Source organism: Crocodylus siamensis, chromosome 1, assembly GCF_052110815.1.
Source record: "Crocodylus siamensis isolate JL-2025a chromosome 1, ASM5211081v1, whole genome shotgun sequence".
In the NCBI taxonomy this organism is placed as follows: domain Eukaryota; kingdom Metazoa; phylum Chordata; order Crocodylia; family Crocodylidae; genus Crocodylus; species Crocodylus siamensis.
Genome location: NC_143395.1, coordinates 219058064 through 219081377, shown reverse-complemented (window position 1 = coordinate 219081377; position 23314 = coordinate 219058064). Strand labels below are relative to the sequence as shown.

The 23314-nt window shown below is 46.4% G+C and overlaps 1 protein-coding gene across 4 annotated transcripts in view; it reads left to right on the top strand.

Moving 5' to 3' along the window:
- Window positions 1-23314, top strand: part of CD58 (CD58 molecule) — an 80226-nt gene that overhangs the window by 43331 nt on the left and 13581 nt on the right. For all 4 annotated transcript variants that reach the window (XM_090056975.1, XM_090056993.1, XM_090056983.1 and 1 more), the window contains 6 exons: window positions 722-1039; window positions 5234-5479; window positions 7127-7231; window positions 10071-10106; window positions 13242-13325; window positions 20794-20877. In XM_090056975.1, coding sequence (XP_089913101.1) covers window positions 722-1039; window positions 5234-5479; window positions 7127-7231; window positions 10071-10106; window positions 13242-13325; window positions 20794-20877 — 873 coding nt within the window. The remainder of the gene's footprint in view (window positions 1-721; window positions 1040-5233; window positions 5480-7126; window positions 7232-10070; window positions 10107-13241; window positions 13326-20793; window positions 20878-23314) is intronic.

Genomic DNA, 23314 nt, shown 5'->3' with positions numbered 1-23314 from the left:
AGATGGATTGGTTGTTTCTGAGAGAGAGGCTTGTGAAAAATGTATTGTTTTGCCTATGTTTAAAAAAAACTGCAGTTATCTTTTCTTTGGCAAATTCCAGTATGCCCATGAAGTGGGACATGCATGTGGAATTTGACAGCAGCTGTACTTTTATCATTGTCCTCACGAAAAGTCATCCAATTTGGCCACGTGATAAGCCTTTGGAAAAGGCTTGTTCCTAACTGCTTCACTGAGGCTTGTTAGAGATTTGCTGCTAAAATAATTGGAAGATTCTATCTGCAATGAACAGGCTCCAGGTAGGGATTGAGCAGTTCTTCCCTTGCAGTTGCTACTGTGGGATGACGTGGAGCATCTGAGCCCATAGCAATGTCCCTCTATGTTGCTTGGACACCAGCTGGAGAAGAGCAGGCTATCTGATTTAAATGTAGCTGTGGAATGGTGGAGTAGATTTAGGGCAAGGAGCCTGCTTGGGGGAAGCAGACTAGGACTGGAACACAGGGGCTGCCTCATACTACATATGCCATGTGACCTTAATTTGCTACCCTTATGCAAGCTTGATTTTTGGCACTTTCTAATTATAGAATACTTGTCTGTACAGCCTAGCAATGTTCTTTTAGCCTGGGATATTTAGATAATATCCTATCTAAACAATACAGGGTCACACGAAAAATAGCTTGGATAACAGCAGGTGAATGACTTTTTTTTTCCCCGCTTTCCATAGGATGTGCCCAGTGTAGATTTGAGGTATCTGGCTTTCTAGGAACAAGCATTGTTTTTTCACCAACATTTAAAGGACGTCTAACAGAAATGACATGGAAGAAAGGGACCAACAAAGTAGCTGAATGGGATGGTCATCAGTTCAAATATTATGGTTCCCTCACTGGTAGAGCAGAGCTTAGCTTATCCTCTGGCAATTTGACCATCCTAAGTGCACAAGCTGGTGATACAGGAATATACGAGGTGGAGATCTTGGCCGAAGATGATGACAGCAGCAGCACTGGCATGATCCAAAGATGTTATTATAATTTAAATGTAACAGGTAAGTAGCAGAGGAGCAATTTTCAGTGATTAACTTCTTTTTTCCTTTTTGTTTAATAAGGGGGGAAAAAGCATGTATTGATCTGTTGGTTGGGGAGGAGAGAGAGAGAGCGAGAGAGAGAAATTATCACTCTCTGTTGAAAGGGTGAGGGAGGGTCTGGAACTGCAGAGTGGAGTGAGAGCTCAAGTGACTGTTCCCAGCTCTGCTGTTAGTCACTGTGCTATTGTTAACATGTTGCAGAAGCCCAGATTTTTTAAACTGGCCTCTAATTTTACATGCCTTAATTTTTGGGTGCCCCTCTGGATGCCTAGGGCTTGATTTTTATGGTATGTCTACACGGCACAACCTACCTACGCTAGGTCTGAACTGGGTTGTTTAGATCCAAGAATTCACAGAGCTCTTAAATGTGATTCTCCACCTGGACTTATATACCCCACCTCTCAACTTTTCTAATTAGCCCAACCAAAGGTCCACTAAGGCAGCTATACTTCTGGTTCTCAGGCCAGCTTGCTCAGAACCAGATGGAGTAGTTCTGTGCTGCACTTGTGCCATGTAGAATTAGGCTCAGAGGTCCTTGGGTGCCACAACACCCACCATCTCCTTTGGAAACCATAAATGCTTGGCTCAGCAGACAGTTGGACCCTTGAAGCACCATAAGCCAGCCCACCAACAAATGGAGTGAACCAAAAGGAGGCTGCTTTTGGAAATTTAACCCTTAATTCTCTGTATTTGTAAATAGACGCCTGGAGTTCAAGGCCAGAAGTAACTTTGCTCACCTAGTCCTACTCCTCTCTACTGGAGACTATTAACTTTCAGCTGCTTACTTCTTGATTGAACCATATCTTTTGGTTTTTGACTGATGTATATCTTTCAGAAGGGCTGCAGTGGCAGAACTGTTAAGATATTTTGCCACTGCTCCAGAGGTGTGAGTTCAAGCTCTGCTTTGGGCTCATACCCAAGGCTGTCCCCAGTTGTATCCCAGCTGTCAATGGAAGACCTGCTCTTTGGGGCTTGGGTGTCAAATGCAACTAAATGTGATGCTGGCCATACCATTCCCTTGTATGCAATTGGCAAAGAAAATAGTGTGCCTTAAGTATGCTAGTCTGATGGACCTTTCTTCTATCTTCCAGAGAGGCACCTGTTTTCAATTCAAAGTCCTCAAGAGATAGAGAAAGCACTCCATCTCCTTGTAGTTTGTTCCATTGTTTGTCCATCTGCCCTGTCTTTCTAAAATGACACAAGGAAGGCCTGAAAAGCAGCTAAGAAGTATGCAACAAGGCTTGTGTAAGAGCACCCCACCACCACCACCCCTGAACACACATACCTACACACTAACTCACATCACAAAAGGGCCGCAAGTCCCTTGGGCCCTCATTCTGCCTGTTCCCAGATACGTAACTTACCTCACCTTATGCAGCCCATTCCAACTTGCTTGTAATACTTAATTCTAGTTTTTCAAATTGTCACAATTTTATTAAGAAAAGTAAAGGAACCTGTTTCACCCAGCCAGCTTCTGCCTTCTACAAATGGGTGGCCTTTGCACTGGATGTTTGGACTTCCGCACTCAAGTTGAGTTTTGAGTGAGGGAGCATGTGCCAGTAGCTCTAGGGTGACACTGACAAAGTGAAAGTAATTTCTCTGTGTTTATCTTGCAAAGAGCCGTTGGTTTTCGTGGCTGCTGACTTATTGTTAACTCTATACACACAGCCTTGCAACAGCAGCAACAGGTTTGGCAGTTGCTATGTAACGTGCTCCATTTGAATTCCCACCTTGAGTGACTTCCCTTGCTTGAAAATTGCTCTGAAAGTGTGCATCAGCTTTATGGGTCTGAGCAGTCCCTGTTCATGAAGTGCTCTTCACCCTCCACACGTATAATGCCTATAGAGTAGAAGAGTGGGGTTTGAGATTTTTTTTTTTAAAGTCCTGAGGATTGGTTGCCTCTCACAACCCAACTGATTCTTGCCACTGTACTGTCAGTTGGTGATGATCATGCCATTGTTCTAAATCCTAAATCCTTGTGCTCTGAATGATATAAAAATTGGGCCAAGTTGACCCAATCTGCCTGCACCATCTGCCTGGTATTCTTAGGCTAGGTACAGACATTCAAAAAGTCTGAGGTGGAATCAATCTAAGCTAAGTGGTTTTCTGTAAGCAGCATGGTCTTAGATGGGTAGCAAACAGAGCACACATTTGCCCTTTGGTAGGAGGGGCTCAAATATAGATCGGGTTTTGTCAGTCTGTGCGCCAAACTTCTGTCCTGTTATGGGTATAGACCAGTTTCCAGTCTCTTATACTGGTAAAAGTGTCATGTCTGTACCTAACCTCAAAACATTAGTGAAACTCTGTAGTAACTCAACTGAAGTAGACTTTCTCTGAATTTAAAAGAATGTAATTGAGATAAGGCCCTGCCTCTGTTACTAAATCAGTGGTTCTCAACCTTTTTTAGACTCAAGCGATCTCTTGGAAAATGCCAGATCTTAGCCTTCATTCTTTTTTTCACAACCAAAAAATAATAAAGCAGTTCTTCCCTTGCAAAGAACTCAAACCACAACAGGTCAGAATGTTTTTGACATTGTGAATTCCTACTTGAAACATCTTGAGTTTTTCTTATGAACTGTTTGCACAGTGTGTGGCACCTGATGGCACCCCTGAAAGGGTCTCAAAAGCACCCCAGGGGTTGATTGAAAATCACTGTACTAAATCATCTAAAAATTTTTAAACTCCAAAACCTCAAGTTTCTGTTATTGACACAAAAGAAAAGGTGTTTTAGCTGATAGCAATAGTAGATCTCTTAGATGAGGGACAGACATGACACACAAACCAGTATAAGTGATTAGAAACTGGTTCAAAGCTGTGTAACACAGCAGACGTTCAATGCACATAAACCGTTTTCAAAATGGCTAAAACTGGTTTAAAATACACCTGGATGGATGTGGTATCAGACTTACCTGATTTAAGTTAAGTTGGTTTATTGAACTTTTGTCCCAGATCCCCTCCAAATTTAAGTTAACTCACAGTCCCCCAGCTGCAACCGACCAATGTGTTTATCAGGCAAAGCAAACCATGGATTATCTCCTGAGATGCCCTATAGCACCACAATGCACCTGACAATATCTGGCAACTCCAACACCAGAAGCAGTGACCTGTGTAGAATATTGGGAGTAGCTCATATAGAAAGGTTGGATTAGAGACATGATGAAGACAGCCCTCCAGCATGGATTGGAGACCTGACAAGACAGTCCCTTGCAGGCTGGCTAGCCTTGGTCCAGGCTGTCTGTCCCAGCCAAGCAGGGAGACATGCTCTAGCACCCTTCAGCTTCTGGCCTGAGCCACTGTAGGCATGTGGCTGCATTTCTGGAATCAAAAGTGAATGTCTGTTCTCTTGCTTATTGGTTCAGTCTACTCAGTTTAAATTAACTTGCAAAGCCTGAACCTATTTAGCCTCTGGCTTTTTGACTGTCTGTACTTAGCCGTATCTTCTTCGGGAACTCTGCCTCCAGGCAGCAACATCTCACATTCATTTATGCTCATGCTCATGCTTATGCTGTACTCTATTTGACAATTGTCTGAAAAACCTACAGGGTTCTGCAAGTTTTCACTTAAAACAGTTGGGTATCATATTTTTACAGGGGTTTTTCCCCCCCTGATCTAGGTCTATTTTTTCACTAGTAAAAAAAGTTTAAATTTGCCCTCTCAAGAAAATGATCCACAGAAAGAAAATTTGGTGGCCAGAAAATGAATGGCTCACTTGGCAACAGCAAATACTTTTACCCAAAACTTAATGAAATATAGTTGTTGTTTTCATACAGCACAGTTTCGATTAAAATACAATTTTGCATTCTTATTTTACTTTGATTTTTGCAGTTTGCTAGTGATTGAGGACAGGGGCATTGGGTGGTCCTCAGGCTGGGAATATTTGTAGGGCTGGTCCTGTCATGAGGTAAAAAAGCAGTGATGTCTAAATTTGGATCTAATACCTGGAGAGCTGGTATCCTGTTGAAAGAAGACCCCTATTCTAAGTACTCCAGGTTTTTTTTGTGTGCTATGGAATTATAAATATTGTTGTTGCTGCTTGTTTTCTAGACTAAATATCCTCTATGTGATGTTTTAATGTTAGAAGTGCAGCCCTTTTGGAACACAAACAGTATGCAATCAAACTAACATGGATTTTCTTTTTTTTCTCTTCCCTCCTAGGTCCTCTTTTGCCACCTGGTTTAAATTGCACAATTGTTGAAAATAGGCTGGAGATATTTTGCCACACAGATCTCTCCACAAACGTTGGGTATTTTTGGTGGTATAGTAACATGGACAGATTGATTTGGGAAAATAATATTGCTAAGCTTCCTCTGACTTCAGACCGTTCCCAGAAAATTTATTGCATTATTGAGGTTTCTGGTGGAAGAATCAATGGTTCACTCTCTCTGGATGAGTGCCCTGTAGGTAAGTATATGTGTAAGATAATGTCTGTAACACAAAAGATATCACTATACGGCCTGATGCAGCGTGGGGTGGAGATATTTGGGCCTTGCTGTGAATGCTAGCTGGCACACTGCGATGTGCACAGTGTGAGGCAGCACTATCACTGCAGGAGTGCATGCAGCACTGCTTTTGAGTTAGTTACCCCTGCTTCTTAGTAGCCTCGGCAGAGAATGAGGCAGTGTGGCTATCCTGCCTCTGGTTCTGGATCTAGTATGTGAAGAACTAGCTCAGGTGTCTCTCTGCATGGTGCTGCTCCATGCGGTATAGATATAACCTAAGAGGGGAGCAGGGAATGAGTTTGCAGATGAAGTGTTGGTTCCGACTCGCTTTTCATGCCATTAAGATTGAAGCAAAGAAGGGTGCTGACAGACATGGGAGGGGGGAAAAAGGTGCTTTACCAGAAGAAGCCGCACATTAATTCAGCCTGGCTTGGCAGCATATGTATAGATCAGGTGCTTCAGCAGGGCTTTTTAATGCATTTATATAAAGCTGATGCAATCAGCTATTAGATAAAAGTGCCAAAAAAACCCTTGTAGTCATTGGGTGCGCTGGGTCCAGCTAAAGTGATGCATCTTCTGGGCATGTGCTAGGCATGGTGTGGGGGTGAACGGAATTTAAAGTAAAGCACCCTTGGGGCAGGGGCAGGGGTGGAGGGGATTAATGTCTGTAAGTAGTCCATAGTCATTGTTATCAGGTGCTTCTAATGTTAAGAGGGACTAGAGAGCTAATAAATGCTGGATGCCTGCCTCAGAATGCAGGCTGCAGGGAGATGAGCAGAGTCTGTTTTTTAGCTACGATGTTATGGGCTTCTACGAGAAAGGAGAGGACTGCAGTCTCCCTTCCTTGGACAGAGTAAAACTTGGCCTCTGCTGAAGCTTCCAGCCCCCTTGTTAGCTTGTTAATGCTCACGGCATTGTGAAGACCTGTTCCCTCAGAACCAGACTGAAGCTATCAGATCATTTTGTATAGGCCACCAAGCCGTCATATAATGGAGTTGCTGCTGACTTGATCTGGAGTTGAACTGATGTCTTAGAAGAGGAATGGAAGTGATTTCTTTCCTTTCTTCTCACTGCATCAGTAAATTGCTTTTAGTAACCTCCAGAACTTGGTGCCCTGGAACATGGCTGAGGCCAATGTTTGAGAAACACTTCGAGAAAAATCAACACCTCTATTAGATCCAATCAGCCTTGCAGATGGAACCTGATTCTTCATATTCTAGGAGCATAAGCCAACCATTAACTGTAATCAAACAATAAATTCCCCCCTGCAGCAAGTTACTCCAAGACTTTTTAGTATGGAGATTCTTACCCTTTCCTCTAATGCATGTAGAACTGTTCACTGTCAAAAACTGCCGACTCCATTAGATAGACATAGGGTGGCAGCCAACTGCAACCTGATGTGGGAAAATTGCAGTCTTGTCCTCTCTCAAGCTTGATAGTGTCACATGCAGTCATTAGGATGGAGTCATCCCTGATGTAACTCCACTGAAGCTTGTGCAAATACACCTGTGACTGAATTTGGTTTCTTCATGGCTTCAAGTCAACCCTTTTTTACATGTACAGCAGATGTCCTTTCAGCACATCTTTTTCTTTCTTTTTTGTTTTAAAGTAAAACTAATTCAGACAAGAGCGAGAACTGGCTTGATAGCACTTTTTTACTTCGTGGCAGTATTGATAGCATTGATACTGATAGCCATCTTCCTTCAGAAAACAGGTATGTATAGTACTGAAGAAAATTATTTCCATGCACTGTGATTTTGCTGCATTGTAAGTTCTTGTAGGACAAGCACAAGCTTATTGGCTGATGAACAATTTCACAGGCTGATCGTGGTGCCTATTTTTGTGGGCTTATCACAAATAAGGACCCCCCCCATACCTCTGATTGGCTGAGGGGCCCCAGCAGTCCTGCCTTTTACTGCAGATTGGCAGGTGGCCCCAAACTGTGGCGCAATTACCTTGATTAAGCTAAGCAGTCTAAACATTCTGTTAAATTCTAAACTGAAATGGCTTATGAAGTTAAGATAAGAGAAAAGAGGTTGACATCGTACACTTTGACTTCCAAAAAGCCTTTGATATGGTATCCCACGATGTTCTCACAAGAAAATTGGAGGATTATGGGCTTAGCGGTGAGACATTTACGTGGGTATGAAGCTGGCTGCGGGGTAGGACCCAGATAGTCCTAATGAATGTGTGTCGTCTTGGCGAGAAGAGGCCATCGGTGTCCCAAAGGGGTTGTTGCTTAGTCCAGTACTGTTCAACACCTTTATTAATGATTTGGATGTGGGGGTGAAGAGCTCACTGGCCACGTTAATGGACGACACCACATTATGGGGAAGTGTGGTCATGCTTGAAGATAGGCTACAGATACAGGTGGATCTAGACAGGTTAGCAAGTTGGGTGAGTCAGAACCAGATGAGGTTCAGCATCGAGAAATGTAAAGCACTCCACCTGGGGATGAACAATTTCCTGCACACCTCTAGGCTTGGCAACACCAAATTGACCAGCACTATGAATGAAAGGGATCTGGAGGTAATAATAGACCACAGTATGAATATGAGCCGGCAGCGCAATGCTGTAGCCAGCAGGGCAAATAATACTCCGGCATGCATCAATCAGTGCATCTCCAGCAAAACCAGGGAAGTGATTATTCTGCTCTTTTCATCACTGGCGAGACCACAGCTGGAGTACTGCATCCGATTTTGGGTGCTGCACTTTAGCAACAATGTGATAAGGCTTGATAAAGTCCAGAGAAGGGACTCTCGTATGATCAGAGATTTGCATGGCAAGCCATACAAAGAAAGGCTGAAGGACCTGGGACTCTTCAGCCTGAAAAAGAGAAGGCTGAGAGGGGACTTTGTAGCAGTTTACCACTACATCAGGGGAGTACATCAAGGGCTCAGTGAACAACTGTTCACCAGGGCACCCTTAGGGAAAACCAGGAGTAATGGCCACAAACTCCTGGAAAACTGTTTCAGGTTCAACATTAGGAACAAGTTCTTAGTTAGGGTGTCCAGACTGTGGAATAAGCTCCCTCCAGATGTGGTGCAATTGCCTACCCTGAAAATCTTCAAGAGGAGACTGGGTAGTCACATTGCTGGGGTCACCTGACTAGCTATCTTTCCTGCCTGGTGCTAGGGGCTGGACCCGATGATCTTCTGAGGTCCCTGCCAGCCCCTTACAACCTATGAATCTAAAGCCTTACACACTGAATTGTAACTAATACCATCACCATACTTTATTAATGACATTGTAAAAAAAAAGCAATACTTAATGCTAACCTTGAGACGGGCAGTTTATGATAGCTGTTAAACACTACCATGAAGAATCCGCTGGCAGTTGTGCTGACATACTTTGTCTCTATGGGGTGAACACTTGCCCGTACACTGAGAGAGTACGCTTGAGGGTACCAGGACCCTTGAAACACTTGGGAGTTGCAATAAGCTGAAGATGAACCAAGAGTGTGCCCTTATTGTGAAGAAGGCTAACAGCATACTGGGCTGCATTAGTAGGAACATTGCCAGCAGATCGAGAGAAGTAATTATTCCCCTCTATTTGGCACTGGTGAGGCCACATCTGGAGTGCTGTGTTCAGTGTTAGGCTCCGCACTACAGAAAGGATATGAACAAATAGGAGAGAGTCCAGCAGAAGGCAACAAAAATGGTTAGGGGGTTGGTCTTCTCATAAGATGGTCTTCTCTTAGAAATGACTTGTGAGGAGAGGCGGAGGGAACTGGGCTTATTTAGTCTGGAGGAGAGAAGACTGGGGTGGGAGAGATTTAATTGCAGCCTTTAGCTACCTGGAGGGGGCATTCCAAAGAGGATGGAGCTGGACTGTTCTCAGTGGTGGCAGATGACAGAACAAGGAGCAGTGGTCTCAAGTTGCAGCAAGGGAAGTTTAGGTTAGATATTAAGAAAAATTTTCTTATAAGAAAGGTAGTAGAGCACTGTAACAAGTTACCCAGAGAGATGGTGGAATCTCATCCTTGGAGGTTTTTAAGACCCAGCTAGACAAAGCCTCAGCTGGGATGATCTAGTTGAGGATGGTCCTGCTTGGAGCAAGGGGTTGGACTAGATGGCCTCCTGAGGTCCCTCCCAACCCTCATTTTCTATGATTCTTTGACTTAGCACATCAGTTGCTCCAGACAGACAGTTTCTTTACTTTGCAGCAAATGAGGGCTTAAAGTGTAGAAGTTTAGCTACAGATGAAATGAGGCTCAGCTGCCCTGATTTAGCTTTCAGTTATTGTGGGAAAGGAGCAAGCACCTTGGCTGTTCTGCAGTAGGTCTCTGTCCCCTGTTAACTTGATATAAATTATTTGTTTGCCTGTACTGTAATGCAGTCATCATAGTCCCTGCAGAGTCTGTCTTCAGGATTACAAATAAAATGCAAATGCATGTATTTATATATTTAATACACATGTAAAATCTGGTATGTTCTATGTACTTGTTAAGCCAGAATTTGGTGCTACTTTGTGCCTGTGCCTCACTTTTACCTTATTTCTCCTTCTAAACTCACTACATCTGCTAAGAATGATGCATCTATTTTATTTTTAAGGTCGTCTTCCCAATTGGATTGCCTCAAGACTGCCAGGTAAATGATCCTATTTTATGCCGAACTTGTAGGCTCAATATACTCTAGGTACAACCCTTGCAAAGATTCATGGTGGAGTTTTCACAGCAAAAGTTTTGCTGAAAACAGAACTTGTTATATTTCTGAAATGCATCTTGAGTTATTGTCATAAGATCACAAGCTTGGTCTGTTTGTCTGAATATATGACTGAGAGCCAGAAATTTCCAAATTCCCTTTTAGAACCTGCCAATGTCCTATTTACTTAATTTTCTGCATTAAATTAACTCCTTTCTTTGACTGCACTTTGCCAGTGTCTTTGAATAACATTTGTCATTTGCAAGCATTAATTCAGTCACTAAAAAAAGAAAAAACCCCCCAGTTTGTGATGGTTAGTTGCTTGCAAACTATTTGCACTGACAATTTGCTGTTGGCTATTTTGTGTTGTGTGAGTAGAAACCTTAGTCATATGACAGTATGTGGGCTTTGTGACTGAATCTTTTATATGAGAAATAACCAACTGAACTTTTCTAGTGTGAATCTTTAGATAAAGAATTTAAATTTCAATGGAAGTATTTAAATTTCTGACAATTTTATGAATAAAATAGAGTGTTAGGCTTTTTTAAAATTGTTCTACTCTCATATCTTCCCTTTAACTCTGGCTTTTTTCTATGGAGTCACATAGGATCAACTTCTCAGAAGTTGCTAGTGATTTTGCAGGCCCTAGAAGGAGCACCACTGGTGAATCCTGACTGCTTGCACTCACTTAGGTGCCCGGAAGAATTTTATCTTTACTTGAACAGTCCAGGCTGATGTGATTCCAGGGGGCTGGCTGCTTTCCTGAGAGTATACTCATGACTGGAGGGAAATTACCCTGCCTAAGCCCAGGGAAATCATTAATGCACACCTGATTAAGTGTGGATTAATGGTTTCCTTGGGCTTAATCAGGGTAATTGAGCTAAGGTTTTGGAACATCCCCAAGCAGTGCCTTTTAAAAGAAACTCCAAAAAACTTGCCCTGCAAACAAAGAAAAGTGTGGGAAGCCCTGTAGTCTTGGAGCAGGGGCATGGGAAGCTTGTTGGGGTGGCAAGGTGCAGTGGGGTCAGCTGCTACAGCCGCCTTGTAGCAGGCAGGTGGCAGGCTGCACCTCCATCCACAGAGTCCTGGCCTGGCTACTCGCACACAGCAAGCTGGGCCAGGCACGGTGGACCCTGTTTGCAGGCTGCCTGCTGCGGGTGGTTTGGGACCACAGTGCAGCTGTCTGCAGTCTCCAAGCCTCCTGCTCCACAGCCCTCCCATCCCCCCCATATTCTAAGACTGCAGAGCTTCCCACCCTTTTATCTGCTCGTAGTTGTGAATTTAGTAGGTCCCTAGTCATGAAGGCAAATGGAGGTAGTGGGGGGGGTTGCACGTAGACATATCAGAAGGAGAATGAGGAGTTAGAGGGGAGTGGGGCTTGAACGCAACTGTTGGTATATGTTTGGAGGGGGGAATGTGAGACCTTGCTTTATGGGGAGGCAACAGTAATGATACACAGAAGTCCTGGCATGAGAGGAAGGGTGACTGAGCACTGGGGGTATAGAGGATAGTTGCCTTGGGTTGGGGGAAATGGCGGGAAGCAGGGGATCTGGGTTATGCAGCATGTGCTGGGCTGATAGGAGCTTCCTGGCAGGTGTTGTCAGGCTCCGGTGTTCTTAGGAAATCTTTCCTTTGGTCATTTAATATAGCTGTTAAGAGGTGAAATGGTGCTAAGGATTGAGCATTGGACCAAGAATGAGAAATACTCCATTCAGCAAGGGGTTTTGTCATCTCGGAGCCAGAATAATACCAAATTATATTTTAAAATGCAAAAATCTAAAACATTCATTAATTTGATTTCAAAAAATTATTTTTGTCCTGGCTTACATGTGTTTGTGTAGTGTACATAGAAATGACTTCACGATAGTTTAAAATGAAGTCTTACTCTTGTATATTGTGGGGGGTGGGTATAAGTTTGTGGGGGGTGTGGGTATATAGGGTGAGGGAACATGTAGGAGTGGATATGTAGGGCGTGGGTGGGTATGGGGATTGTGGGGGCGGGTGGATGGGGGTGTGAGGGGGCTATGGGGGTCTGCGTGTATGGCAGTGGAAGTTGGGTGGGGTGCATGTGTATGGTTGGGTGTGCATGTGGGACTTGCCCTACAAAAACACACGCACATGCTCTGCTTCTGCTCTCTCTCTCACACACACACACACACACACACATACACACACACACACACACACACACAAACTCTGCCCCTGCCTGCACACACTCACAAGCATACACTGTGTCCTGCCCTACACACACTCTGCCCCGCCTGTGCGCGCACACACACACCCTGCCCCTGCTTGCGCATGCATGCACATGTGTGTGTGCATGCACACACACACACACTCTGCCCCTGCCTGCACACACACACATGCATACACTGTGTCCTGCCCTACACACACTCTGCCCCTGCCTGTGCGCACACACACACACTCTGCCCTTGCCTACACATGCGTGCACACTATGCCCCTGCCTGTACACGAATACATATTCCCTTTCCCCCCTACCCCCATTCTGGCGGGGCCCTGCGCTGTGGTCTGGCAATGCAGCCGGGAGCCAGGTGGTGCAGTGGCAGGAAGCAGGGAAATGGCTGGGGGTGGGTGGGGCTGAGTTCCTGCTTTCTGTTGCCAGTTCCTGCTGGGTCCTACTGCCCCTGGCTTCTGTCATCTTTGAGAGGCAGTCAGGAGCAGAGAAATATTTTCTAAATGTTTTAAGGGTCCTGCGGGCTGGATAGATTCCCCAGCAGGCAGGATGTGACCTGTGGACTGTATTTATCCCACCCCTTAGCTAAGATCAGCTCTGATACCTGTGTTCAGACCCTGAAGATTTAAATTCCAACCCACCTGGAGGTTTGGGTGAGAAAGTTGGGAGCTGGTTTTGAGGGGAAAGGGAGGCTGTTTTTCCTTTGTACCAGCAGAACGTTTTACTGAATGATGCATCTACTGCATGAGTTGGGTACTTTGTTGCATGTGTGCGTAGGAAGATAAATCCGAGTTGCTTGTTTTGAGACTCAGCCATCCCATGTATTAGGTTTTGTTTTTTTTCTCTGACCGTGTTTATATGCATGTTTTTGTATTGCATTTGTTTAGGTGGAGGAGCCGGACATCCTAAAAAGCAAAATGCTGAGTCTGAAACCGAACCGTTTAATGAAAGAAATAATGACCCGATACAAGGTAAGAATGCAGAAGTGTTATGAACGCGTTCACATTGTACAGCGCTTGTTCTTGGTCTTTTAACATTTCCGCCTAAGTCCCTCTCCGTACTTGTATAGAAATACTTTTTAAAACCTATTGCCAGCTGGACCCTTGCAAACTAGTCAGTCACCCCAACTGTGACCAGAGAGGAGGTTAGCTGTGTTAGCCTGAAGTCAGGCAGAAGATAGGACAGACTAGCACCTTGCCCTGACCTGACTGGCAAACTGATTGTCTTCCTTAACTCTTACCTTAACCCTGGCAAAATGATTGGCTGCCCTGATCTTGACCCTGACTGATTGGCCACTTTTGCCCTCTTTAGTGTAGGCAGTTCAGGTTCAGGGCTCCAGCTGAAGAACAGATAGCAAGTAAAGAAAATATGTTCTGTTCTATGGCCCGGGAGTTAAGCAGAGACTCCACAGTAAACCAGTGTCCTGATAGGAACAGACCAGGCGGGCACCTAGGATAGGAGGACTCTGAGCGAATGGCCGGTACTGACTACTCTAAAGGAACAAGCATACAAAATGCTATCTGAGCCTGATGTGCTTATCAGGCACCACCACTCTGTGTAGGAGGACGGAGGGGGTGTTAATAAAAGTATCAATCATCCCACAAGGATCAGTTTGTCTAACATCAGCTACCACCCATGAAAATAAACACAAGCAATTAAAATCCTGATGGGGAACTTCACAAGATGGGCATGTTGCACTGTTCTACTTGACCTCCTTGAGCAGTTCCTTGGTTCGGTAACCTTTGGTATGTCAAGGGTGATGACCTGACTCTAACATTGCTCTGACAGGCTACATGTGCCTTGGGGTTTGGGGAAATGGAGTGAAACAGGGTACCTAGGTTATGCAGGATGTGCCAGGCTGATAGGAGCTTCCCGGCGGGTATACCTGGAAGGTATTGTCAGGCTCCAGTGTTCTTAGGAAATCTTTCCTTTTGTTGTTTAATATAGCTGTTAAACAAGAGGTTAAATGGTCTTGAGGATTGAGCATTGGACTAAGAACCAGAAATAAAATAACTAGGGTTTTTTTTCCTGCCTCTGCTACCAATTTGCTGTCTAGACTGAAGCAAGCAACTTCACTGCTCTGTAACTCAGGTTCCCCATTTGATAAAGAAGAATGTATAAATGTGTAGAGCCTCTCTGATTTAATGCATACATTTTATGTACCTGATGTATTGGCAGATGAGTTGATTAGGTTTTTAATGAACAGTTTAGTCTAAAGGTTTCAAACAATGTTTTTCTCAATTCTGAGAATATACCTGTTGCTGGGTGCCCAGTGTTGCTTTTCAGCACAAGCTAAGTTTGAAGGCAGGTTCACAATGCTGCAGCTGACATTTCTGATGGCAGACATGTTTCATCCCAACTAAGCCTATGGTGTCCCTGGTGAGAGCCAGATAGCTTGTCTGTGTTTATGTGAATAGACTATTCAAAGGGAATTCACTGTAGCAAGAACAGCTATGGCAAACTTATTATGGATCTGGAAGAATAGAGGGGTCAGCATGAAAACAAAAATTCAGACCTGTGTGTGGATGAAAGCCATGTGTTGCTGTGAAGGTTGGACCTTGACAGAAAATTTCAGAATCATGAAGCACAAGAAATGCTTTTATTAAAAAATATTAAGAGCTCCATGGACAGCAAAACAAAATGTTGGAGAATGTTAGTGTGACGAGCAGGGATCCAGGTTTTCCATTTCCCACAGAAAAACGAAGTAAATCATGGATTTTGCCTTGTATCAGAGGCAAATATGGTTTTCTCATTTTACCAGAGAAACACGCGGATTTTGCCATTTTGAAATAAGCTCCGTGCAGGCTGGTGAATTCTAGCCTGCAGGGAGCTGGGAGGCAGCAGGAGGAAGGTGGAAAGATGGGGTGCCATGTGCATAGACATGCATGTGGCACCAGGCAGCCTGCAGAGCAGCTGCAGCAGGCAGAGAGGGGGATCGAGGCCCCTGTAGGGAGGGAGTTGGGTACGACTGGGGCTGCTGCTCAGCCGTGTGGGGCTTGGGGCTACAATGCGCATCTGCAAGGCCCCAGTGGGGAGCAGGACAGGGCCGTGGGTGGCTCATCTGGGAGAGTGGGAGGGCCAGTTCCCTGCTGCTGCGCACACTGCCAGGGGGCAGGATGGACCCGTGTCCCCCCAGATCTGTACCTGGGGCAGGTGCAGGCTGCGGGCTTGAGCTCCCGCTATGCTTCCTTCCCCTCAGGCCTCCCTAGCCTGGCAGGTGTGACCTGGCACAGCTGGGGACAGCGGGGCCACATGGGGATTCCTTGCCACTGCTAGCTCCCCCCTGCTGCCCTGACGATGTGCCTCCAGCACTTGCCCTGATGCTTTGAGGGTCACAGGCCGGCCCCGCTGCCCTTACTGCAGCCCCGCGTGCAGGGGGCGCATCGCCGGGGCAGCAGAGGAGGGGAGTGAGCAGTGGCAAAGAGGTTCTCTGCGCGGCTCCTCTGCCCCCTGCTGCGATGGGTTGCAGGGGAGGGAAGCAGGGTGGCAGGGAAAAGTGGTGAGCAGGGGACCTGCTGCCCTGCAGTCAGTCAGTCAGCCCCTCTAGGGCTTGGCCAGTCTGCAAGCAGTCCCAGTTAGGATGGCTTTTCCCTAGCTCTTCTCTGGCTGCCATCCCAAACCTGCTACAGATATCTACAACAGCCCTCCTGGGTCTGCTCACAGTCTCCAGTTCTCTGTGCTACTTCTGTTAGCTCCTGGCAGGGAGCTCCTGCCTTCAGGTCTGCCTGGGTCAGAATGCCCCTGCCTTGTTCTTGGAACTGGGTTTATATCCCCAAGGCCCACGTCTTCCAGCTTCCCAGGAGCTCGCCTTAAAAGTGCAGTTTCCATTTTTTTAAACTCTCCCTCTGATTCTCCTGTAACAGGGCAGGGATCTCTCTTACAGAAAGGGACTCATCATTCTAGCAGTATGATGGTGAGAATACCCAGGTAAATGACATCCCTCTTCCTCTTGTGAATCGCCCACCAGCTAAGACAGGGGCAGGCAGTTATTTCGGCTGGAGGCCTGCTTACTGAGTTTTGGCAAGCTGTCAAGGGCTGCCACCCCTTGACAGGTGCTCCGCCCCCTGGTTGCCATCATGTGACTGGCAGTTCCGCCTCCTAGCCCCTGACCTTTGCCATGAGAAGTCCGTCTCTTGCTCCCAGATATACTCCATTCAGCAAGGGGTTTTCATAGATTTCATAGACATTAGGGCTGGAAGGGACCTCGGGAGATCATCGAGTCCAGCCCCCTGCCCAAAGGGCAGGAAGTCAGCTGGGGTCATAGGATCCCAGCAAGATAAGCATCCAATTTACTCTTGAAGGTCTTCAATGTAGGTGCTTGAACCACCTCCGCTGACAGACTGTTCCAGACCTTGGGGGCTCAGACAGTAAAGAAATTCTTCCTTATGTCCAGCCTGAAACGGTCTTGCAGGAGTTTGTGACCATTCGACCTCGTCATCCCTTGGGGCGCTCTGGTGAACAAACGTTCCCCCAGATCCTGGTGGTCACCCTTGATAAACTTATTAGGTGGCCATCAGATCACCCCTGAGCCTATGCTTTTCCAGGCTAAAGAGTCCCATGTCTTTCAGCCTGTCATCGTAAGATCTGTTTTCCTGACCTGTGATCATGCACGTGGCTCTCCTCTGGACTCTCTCAAGTTTCTCCACATCCTTTTTGAATTGTGGAGCCCAAAACTGGACGCAGTACTCCAGCTGCGGCCTCACTAAGGCCGAGTACAAGGGGAGAATGACGTCCTGGGATTTGCTCGAGAAGCATCTATGGATGCACGCCAGCATTTTGGTCGCTTTACTAGCCGCAGCATCGCATTGCAGGCTCATGTTCATCTTGTGGTCAATGATGACCCCCAAGTTTCTTTCTTCTGTAGTGCTAACCAACGTAGCACTGCCGAGCCTATAAGGGTGCTGCAGGTTTTTCCTCCCAAGGTGGAGAACCTTGCATTTTTCGGTGTTAAACACCATGAGGTTCTCGTCTGCCCATTTGCTGAGCTTGTCCAGGTCAGCCTGGATCACCCGCCTATCTTCTGGCGTGGATGCTTTGCCCCAAAGTTTGGTGTCATCGGCGAACTTGGCCAGTCCACTCCTGACTCCAATGTCCACATCGTTAATGAAGATGTTGAACAGTATGGGTCCCAGGACAGAGCCTTGAGGGACCCCACTGGTCACAGGGCACCACGATGAGTGACTGCCATCAATCGCAACCCTCTGGGTCTGACCACGGAGCCAGTTCCCAGCCAGCGGATGGTGGTGGAGCCAAGGCCACAACTGGGCAGTTTGGCCAAGAGGTGATCATGGGATACCAGATCAAAAGCTTTTTTGAAGTCAAGATATATGACATCAATCTCTTCTCCCTTGTCCAGGTGATAGGTCACCTGGTCATAGAAGGAAATGAGATTGGTCAAACAAGACCTACCCGCAACAAACCCATGCTGGCTATCCCTTAGGATGTTAGCCTGGGCCAGTCCCTCAAGGATGGCCTCCTTAATAAACTTTTCTAAGATCTTCCCCAGGATAGAAGTCAGGCTAATGGGCCTGTAGTTAGCCGGATCCACTCTCCTCCCTTTCTTGAAGATTGGCACCACATTGGCCTTCTTCCAGTCTTCGGGCACTACACCAGAGCGCCAGGAGTTTTCAAAGATCCGTGCCAGGGGCTGGGCTATGACGCTCGCTAGCTCCTTGAGTACCCTGGGGTGCAGATTATCAGGGCCGGCTGACTTGAAGGTATGCAGCTTCTCAAGGTGTTCCTTCACGATGTCAGCATTTATGGAGGGTAGGGGATCCCCATCACCCGGATCTCCTTGTCCCATAGCAGGCGTGGGCGTCCCATGGGACTGATGAAAGACTGACACAAAGTACCTATTTAATAGGTTGGTTTTTTCCTGGGCATCAGTTGTCAGTTGCCCCATCTGGTTTAGCAGGGGTCCAACATTGCCCTTGCTTTTCCTCCGGCTCCCCACATATCTGAAAAAGGACTTTTTGTTGTCCTTGATGCCTGAAGCTAGTTGGAGTTCAGTTGCAGCCTTGGCTTTCCTGGTTTGCTCCCTGCAGGACCAGACCAGCGTGGAGTAATCCTCCTTGGAGGTGAATCCCATCCTCCATCCTTTGTAGGCTTTCCTTTTTAGCTGCAGGAGGTCTGCTAGGTCCCTGGAGAGCCAGGGGGGCTGCTGTGCCTTCTTGCTGCCTTTCCTCCATGTTAGAATAGATTTAGCTTGTGCATTGAGGATCACTTCCTTGAGAAGCAACCACTCTTCTTGAACTCCCAACTCCCTGGGGTCATGGTACCTGAGGGCCTGACCAACTAGCCTCTTGAGCTTGTCAAAGTCAGCTTTTCTGAAGTCAAGGACTTCTGTGCTGCTGACTGACTTGCCAGCTTTACGGCGGATGGTGAAGGTGATCAGCTCGTGGTCACTGTCACCCAGCTTCCCATCGATCACTAGGTCGCCGATTAGGTTGTCCCCCGTAGCCAGTACCAGGTCGAGCAGCGCTTTGCCTCTCGTTGGCCCATAGACTTCTTGAGTCAGGTAGAGGTCATCCACGCACGAGAGAAAGCTTTGCAACTACTCGGATTTTGCTGAGTGATCTTCCCACGAGATGTCCGGGTAATTGAAGTCACCTATGACAACCAAGGTCCTGGAGCAAGTGGCCTCAGTCAGTTCCCGGGCGAACTCCTGGTCAAGCTCAGGACTTTGAGTGGGAGATCTGTAGTAGACTCCCACCGTTGTGTCCCCTGTGCCGTATTCCCCACAAATTTTTACCCAGAGGGTCTCTAGCTGTCCATGCCAGTTGCCAACATCAGCTTGCAGGGACATGTAGCTTTCCTTGACATAGAGAGCTACACCCCCACCCCTTTTGTCAACATGATCCCTCCTGTACAGTGGTCCAGTCATGGGTGGAGTCCCACCAGGTGTCCATTATCCCAATGACGTTATAATTCTTTGCACTGAGCAGGAGGATGAGCTCCTCCTGCTTGTTGCCCAGGCTCCTGGCATTAGTGTACAGGCAGGCAAGTGTGCCCTTGTCATCTTGGAACCAGAAAAATACCAAATTATATTTTAAAATGTGAACATCTAAGGCATTCATTAATTTGATTTCAAAAAATATTTTTGTCCTGACTTACATGTGTTTGTGTAGTGTACATAGAGATGACTGCACAGTAGTTTAAAGTGAAGTCTTACTCTTGTATATTGGTGGGGTATAGGTTTGAGGGGGGTGTGCGTATATTGGGTGAGGAAGCATGTAGGTGTGTGGATATGTGGGGTGTGGGTGGGCATGGGGTTTGTGGGGGCTGTGTGGAGGAAGGGTGGATTGGATGTGTGAGGGGGCTGTGGGGGGTCTGTGTGTATGGCAGTGCAAGGGGGGTGTGGGTGCGTGTATATGGTGGGGTGTGTGTGTGGGATGCGCCCTACAAACACACACGTACACACTCTGCTTCTGCTTACACACATGCAGACTCTGCCCCTGCCTGCACACATACATGCACTGCCTTGCCTGTATACACACACACGCATGCACTGCCCTTGCCTGCACACACAGACACTCTGCCCCTGCCCAAGCTTCCACGCATGCATGCACACACACTCTACCCCTGCCTGCACACACACATGCACTGCCCCTTCGTGCACACACACACATGCACTGCCCCGTCTGTACACACACACATGCATACACTCTGCCCTTGCCTACACACATGGGTGTACTCTGCCCCTGCCTACACACACACACACACACTCTGCCCCTCCCTGTGTGCGCACACATGTACACATACATATGCACACACACCCTGCCCCTGTCTGCACACATATGCACACATGCATGCACTGCCCCTGCCTGTGTGCGTGCGTACCCCCCCCCCCAAATACTGGCAGGGCCCTGTGCTGCAGTCTGGCAATGTAGCCGGGAGCCAGGTGTTGCCAGGTGTTGTGGTGGTAGGAAGCAGGCAAATAGCTGGGGGTGGGAGGGGCTCAGCTCCTGCCTTCTGCTGCCAGCTCCCCCTGGGTCCTACTACCTGTGGCTTCTGTTGTCTTTGAGAGGCAGTCAGGAGTGGAGAAATATTTTCTAAATTTTTTAGGGATCCCGCAGGCTGGATAGATGCCCTGGCAGGCTGGATGCAGCCTGTGGGCCATAGTTTGCCCACCCCTTAGCTAAGATCAGCTGTGATACCTGTGTCCAGGCTCTGAAGATTTAAATTCCAACCCACCTGGAGGTTTGGGTGAGAAAGTTGGGAGCTGGTTTTGAGGGGAAAGGGAGGCTGTTTTTCCTTTGTACCAGCAAAACGTTTTACTGAATGATGCATCTACTGCATGAGTTGGGTACTTTGTTGCATGTGTGCGTAGGAAGATAAATCCGAGTTGCTTGTTTTGAGACTCAGCCATCCCATGTATTAGGTTTTGTTTTTTTTCTCTGAGCGTGTTTATATGCATGTTTTTGTATTGCATTTGTTTAGGTGGAGGAACCGGACATCCTAAAGAGCAAAATGCTGAGTCTGAAACCGAACCATTTAATGAAAGAAATAATGACCCGATACAAGGTAAGAATGCAGAAGTGTTATGAACGCGTTCACATTGTACAGCGCTTGTTCTTGGTCTTTTAACATTTCCGTCTAAGTCCCTCTCCGTACTTGTATAGAAATACTTTTTAAAACCTATTGCCAGCTGGACCCTTGCAAACTAGTCAGTCACCCCAACTGTGACCAGAGAGGTGGTTAGCTGTGTTAGCCTGAAGTCAGGCAGAAGATAGGACAGACTAGCACCTTGCCCTGACCTGACTGGCAAACTGATTGTCTTCCTTAACTCTTACCTTAACCCTGGCAAAATGATTGGCTGCCCTGATCTTGACCCTGACTGATTGGCCACTTTTGCCCTCTTTAGTGTAGGCAGTTCAGGTTCAGGGCTCCAGCTGAAGAACAGATAGCAAGTAAAGAAAATATGTTCTGTTCTATGGCCCGGGAGTTAAGCAGAGACTCCACAGTAAACCAGTGTCCTGATAGGAACAGACCAGGCGGGCACCTAGGATAGGAGGACTCTGAGCGAATGGCCGGTACTGACTGCTCTAAAGGAACAAGCATACAAAATACTATCTGAGCCTGATGTGCTTATCAGGGAAGTCACTTCCTTGTCCCAGCTGTTAAAGGTCAGCTTATACCCTAAACACCAAGGTTTGTGCTCCTTTTGTTTTATTTTAATTTTTCCTAATGTTTGTGACTGTTCTCATAGTTCCAACAAAGACACAACCTTTACAAAACTCTAGAACCCTGATTATGCCTATCCCGTTTTCTTTTTGTTTGCCCCAAGTGATAGATTTATTGGCATTTCTTATTTCTGTGGCATCACCCCTCTGTGTAGGCGGATGGAGGGGGCGTTAATAAAAGCATCAATCATCCCGCAAGGATCAGTTTGTCTAACATCAGCTACCACCCATGAAAATAAACACAAGCAATTAAAATCCTGATGGGGAACTTCACAAGATGGGCATGTTGCACTGTTCTGCTTGACCTCCTTGAGCAGTTCCTTGGTTCCGTAACCTTTGGTATGTCAAGGGTGATGACCTATATAGCTCCTGACTCTAACATCGCTTTGACAGGCTACATGTAATGCTGTAAGAAGAATGTATGAGAAAAGCCACATTCATGTAGGTGAAACTTAATATCCAGTGGGTTTTTTGAGTATGCAAGGTGTTCTTTTTTACCTTCCTCTGCAGCCATGAATGTTGGCTGCAGCTCAAGCTGGGAAGTTAGCTTGAGTGCGCTGGTACTCCTGTCTGGTAGGTACTGCTCATTCGCTTAGGGTTAAATCCACCCAAGATTTGTGGGTCTGATTAACAATCTGACCTGAGGGAAAATTCCAAGACCCTTGGAAGGGTGGTGGGGAGGTAGGGGCAGGTTTTCTTTCTCTGTAGCATGGAGCTCAGTCTGCCTCTTAGGATCCTTTGAGCAGGTTCTGCTTTGGTGGTGCCTTTGCTTCCTTTTCCATGAAGCACTGCAGGTTCTTCCTCATGTGTTTTGTGGCTGTAATGCAAGAGCTGGGACAGAGTGAACATTTTACTGGGTGCTTTGAGATAAGTGGTTGCCTGTCAACTTCAGGGAGCAGGCCATAGGGGTCCAGGAGTTCACTTTTAGTTCTGTTTTCTAAATGAATCATTTTAAGCCATAGTGAGCCATTTCCTATGTCAGGGAATCAGCTGAATGGGAAACAGCTCTCATGATCTTTAACTTTTGTTAAGTATTTCTAACTTTTACCTGAAGTTAATGGTAAGAGAGAAGGAACATGGAGTGGTGTTTCTAGAAGAAAAGGCCACAGGGTGATTTGCAATTCTGGGCACTTGAAGTGTAAAATCTTTTCGAAGCGTCTTAGGGGGGAGACTTGCTTTCTGCCTGGTGTCTTCACATTCTTATTAGTGTCTTCCAGCTGGTAGAGCCCTGGACTGGTGGTGGGGATGGCTAGATTCTGTTTTCAGCTCTACCAGTGAGTTTCTGAGTCACCATAGGCAGGTCCCTTTCCCTTTCCCCATCTCAAGGAGAAAGAGAATGAAACTTGTCCTCCTTTAATAAGGTGCATTTTGAACTGTGAGAGTAGAGGGCTAAGAGTCAAGTCATATTTATGAATTTATTAGCTTTATACGTTGCCCTCCCCAGAAAAGGCTTGCTGCAGCTTGCAATAAAAAACCAGATAGTTTATAAACCCCCCCCAGATAAAATATTAAAATAACATATGATGCAATATACAACAAACTCTTGAGTGCCCCATTACTTAATCATGCTTGCTAAAAGCTTGCCCAAATAGAAAGATCATAACACTTTTGGAAGCTATCTGGGCTCAGGTTCTGATGCAGATGCAATTGAGCTTGGTTTATTAGTGACAAAAAACCTATGACCACCCAGTAGCAAGTCAGTTTTCCTGAAGAAATCTTCTATAGCTAAACTAAAAACAGCAACCTGCATGGCAGTTGATTAGGTCTCTTTTCCTCAG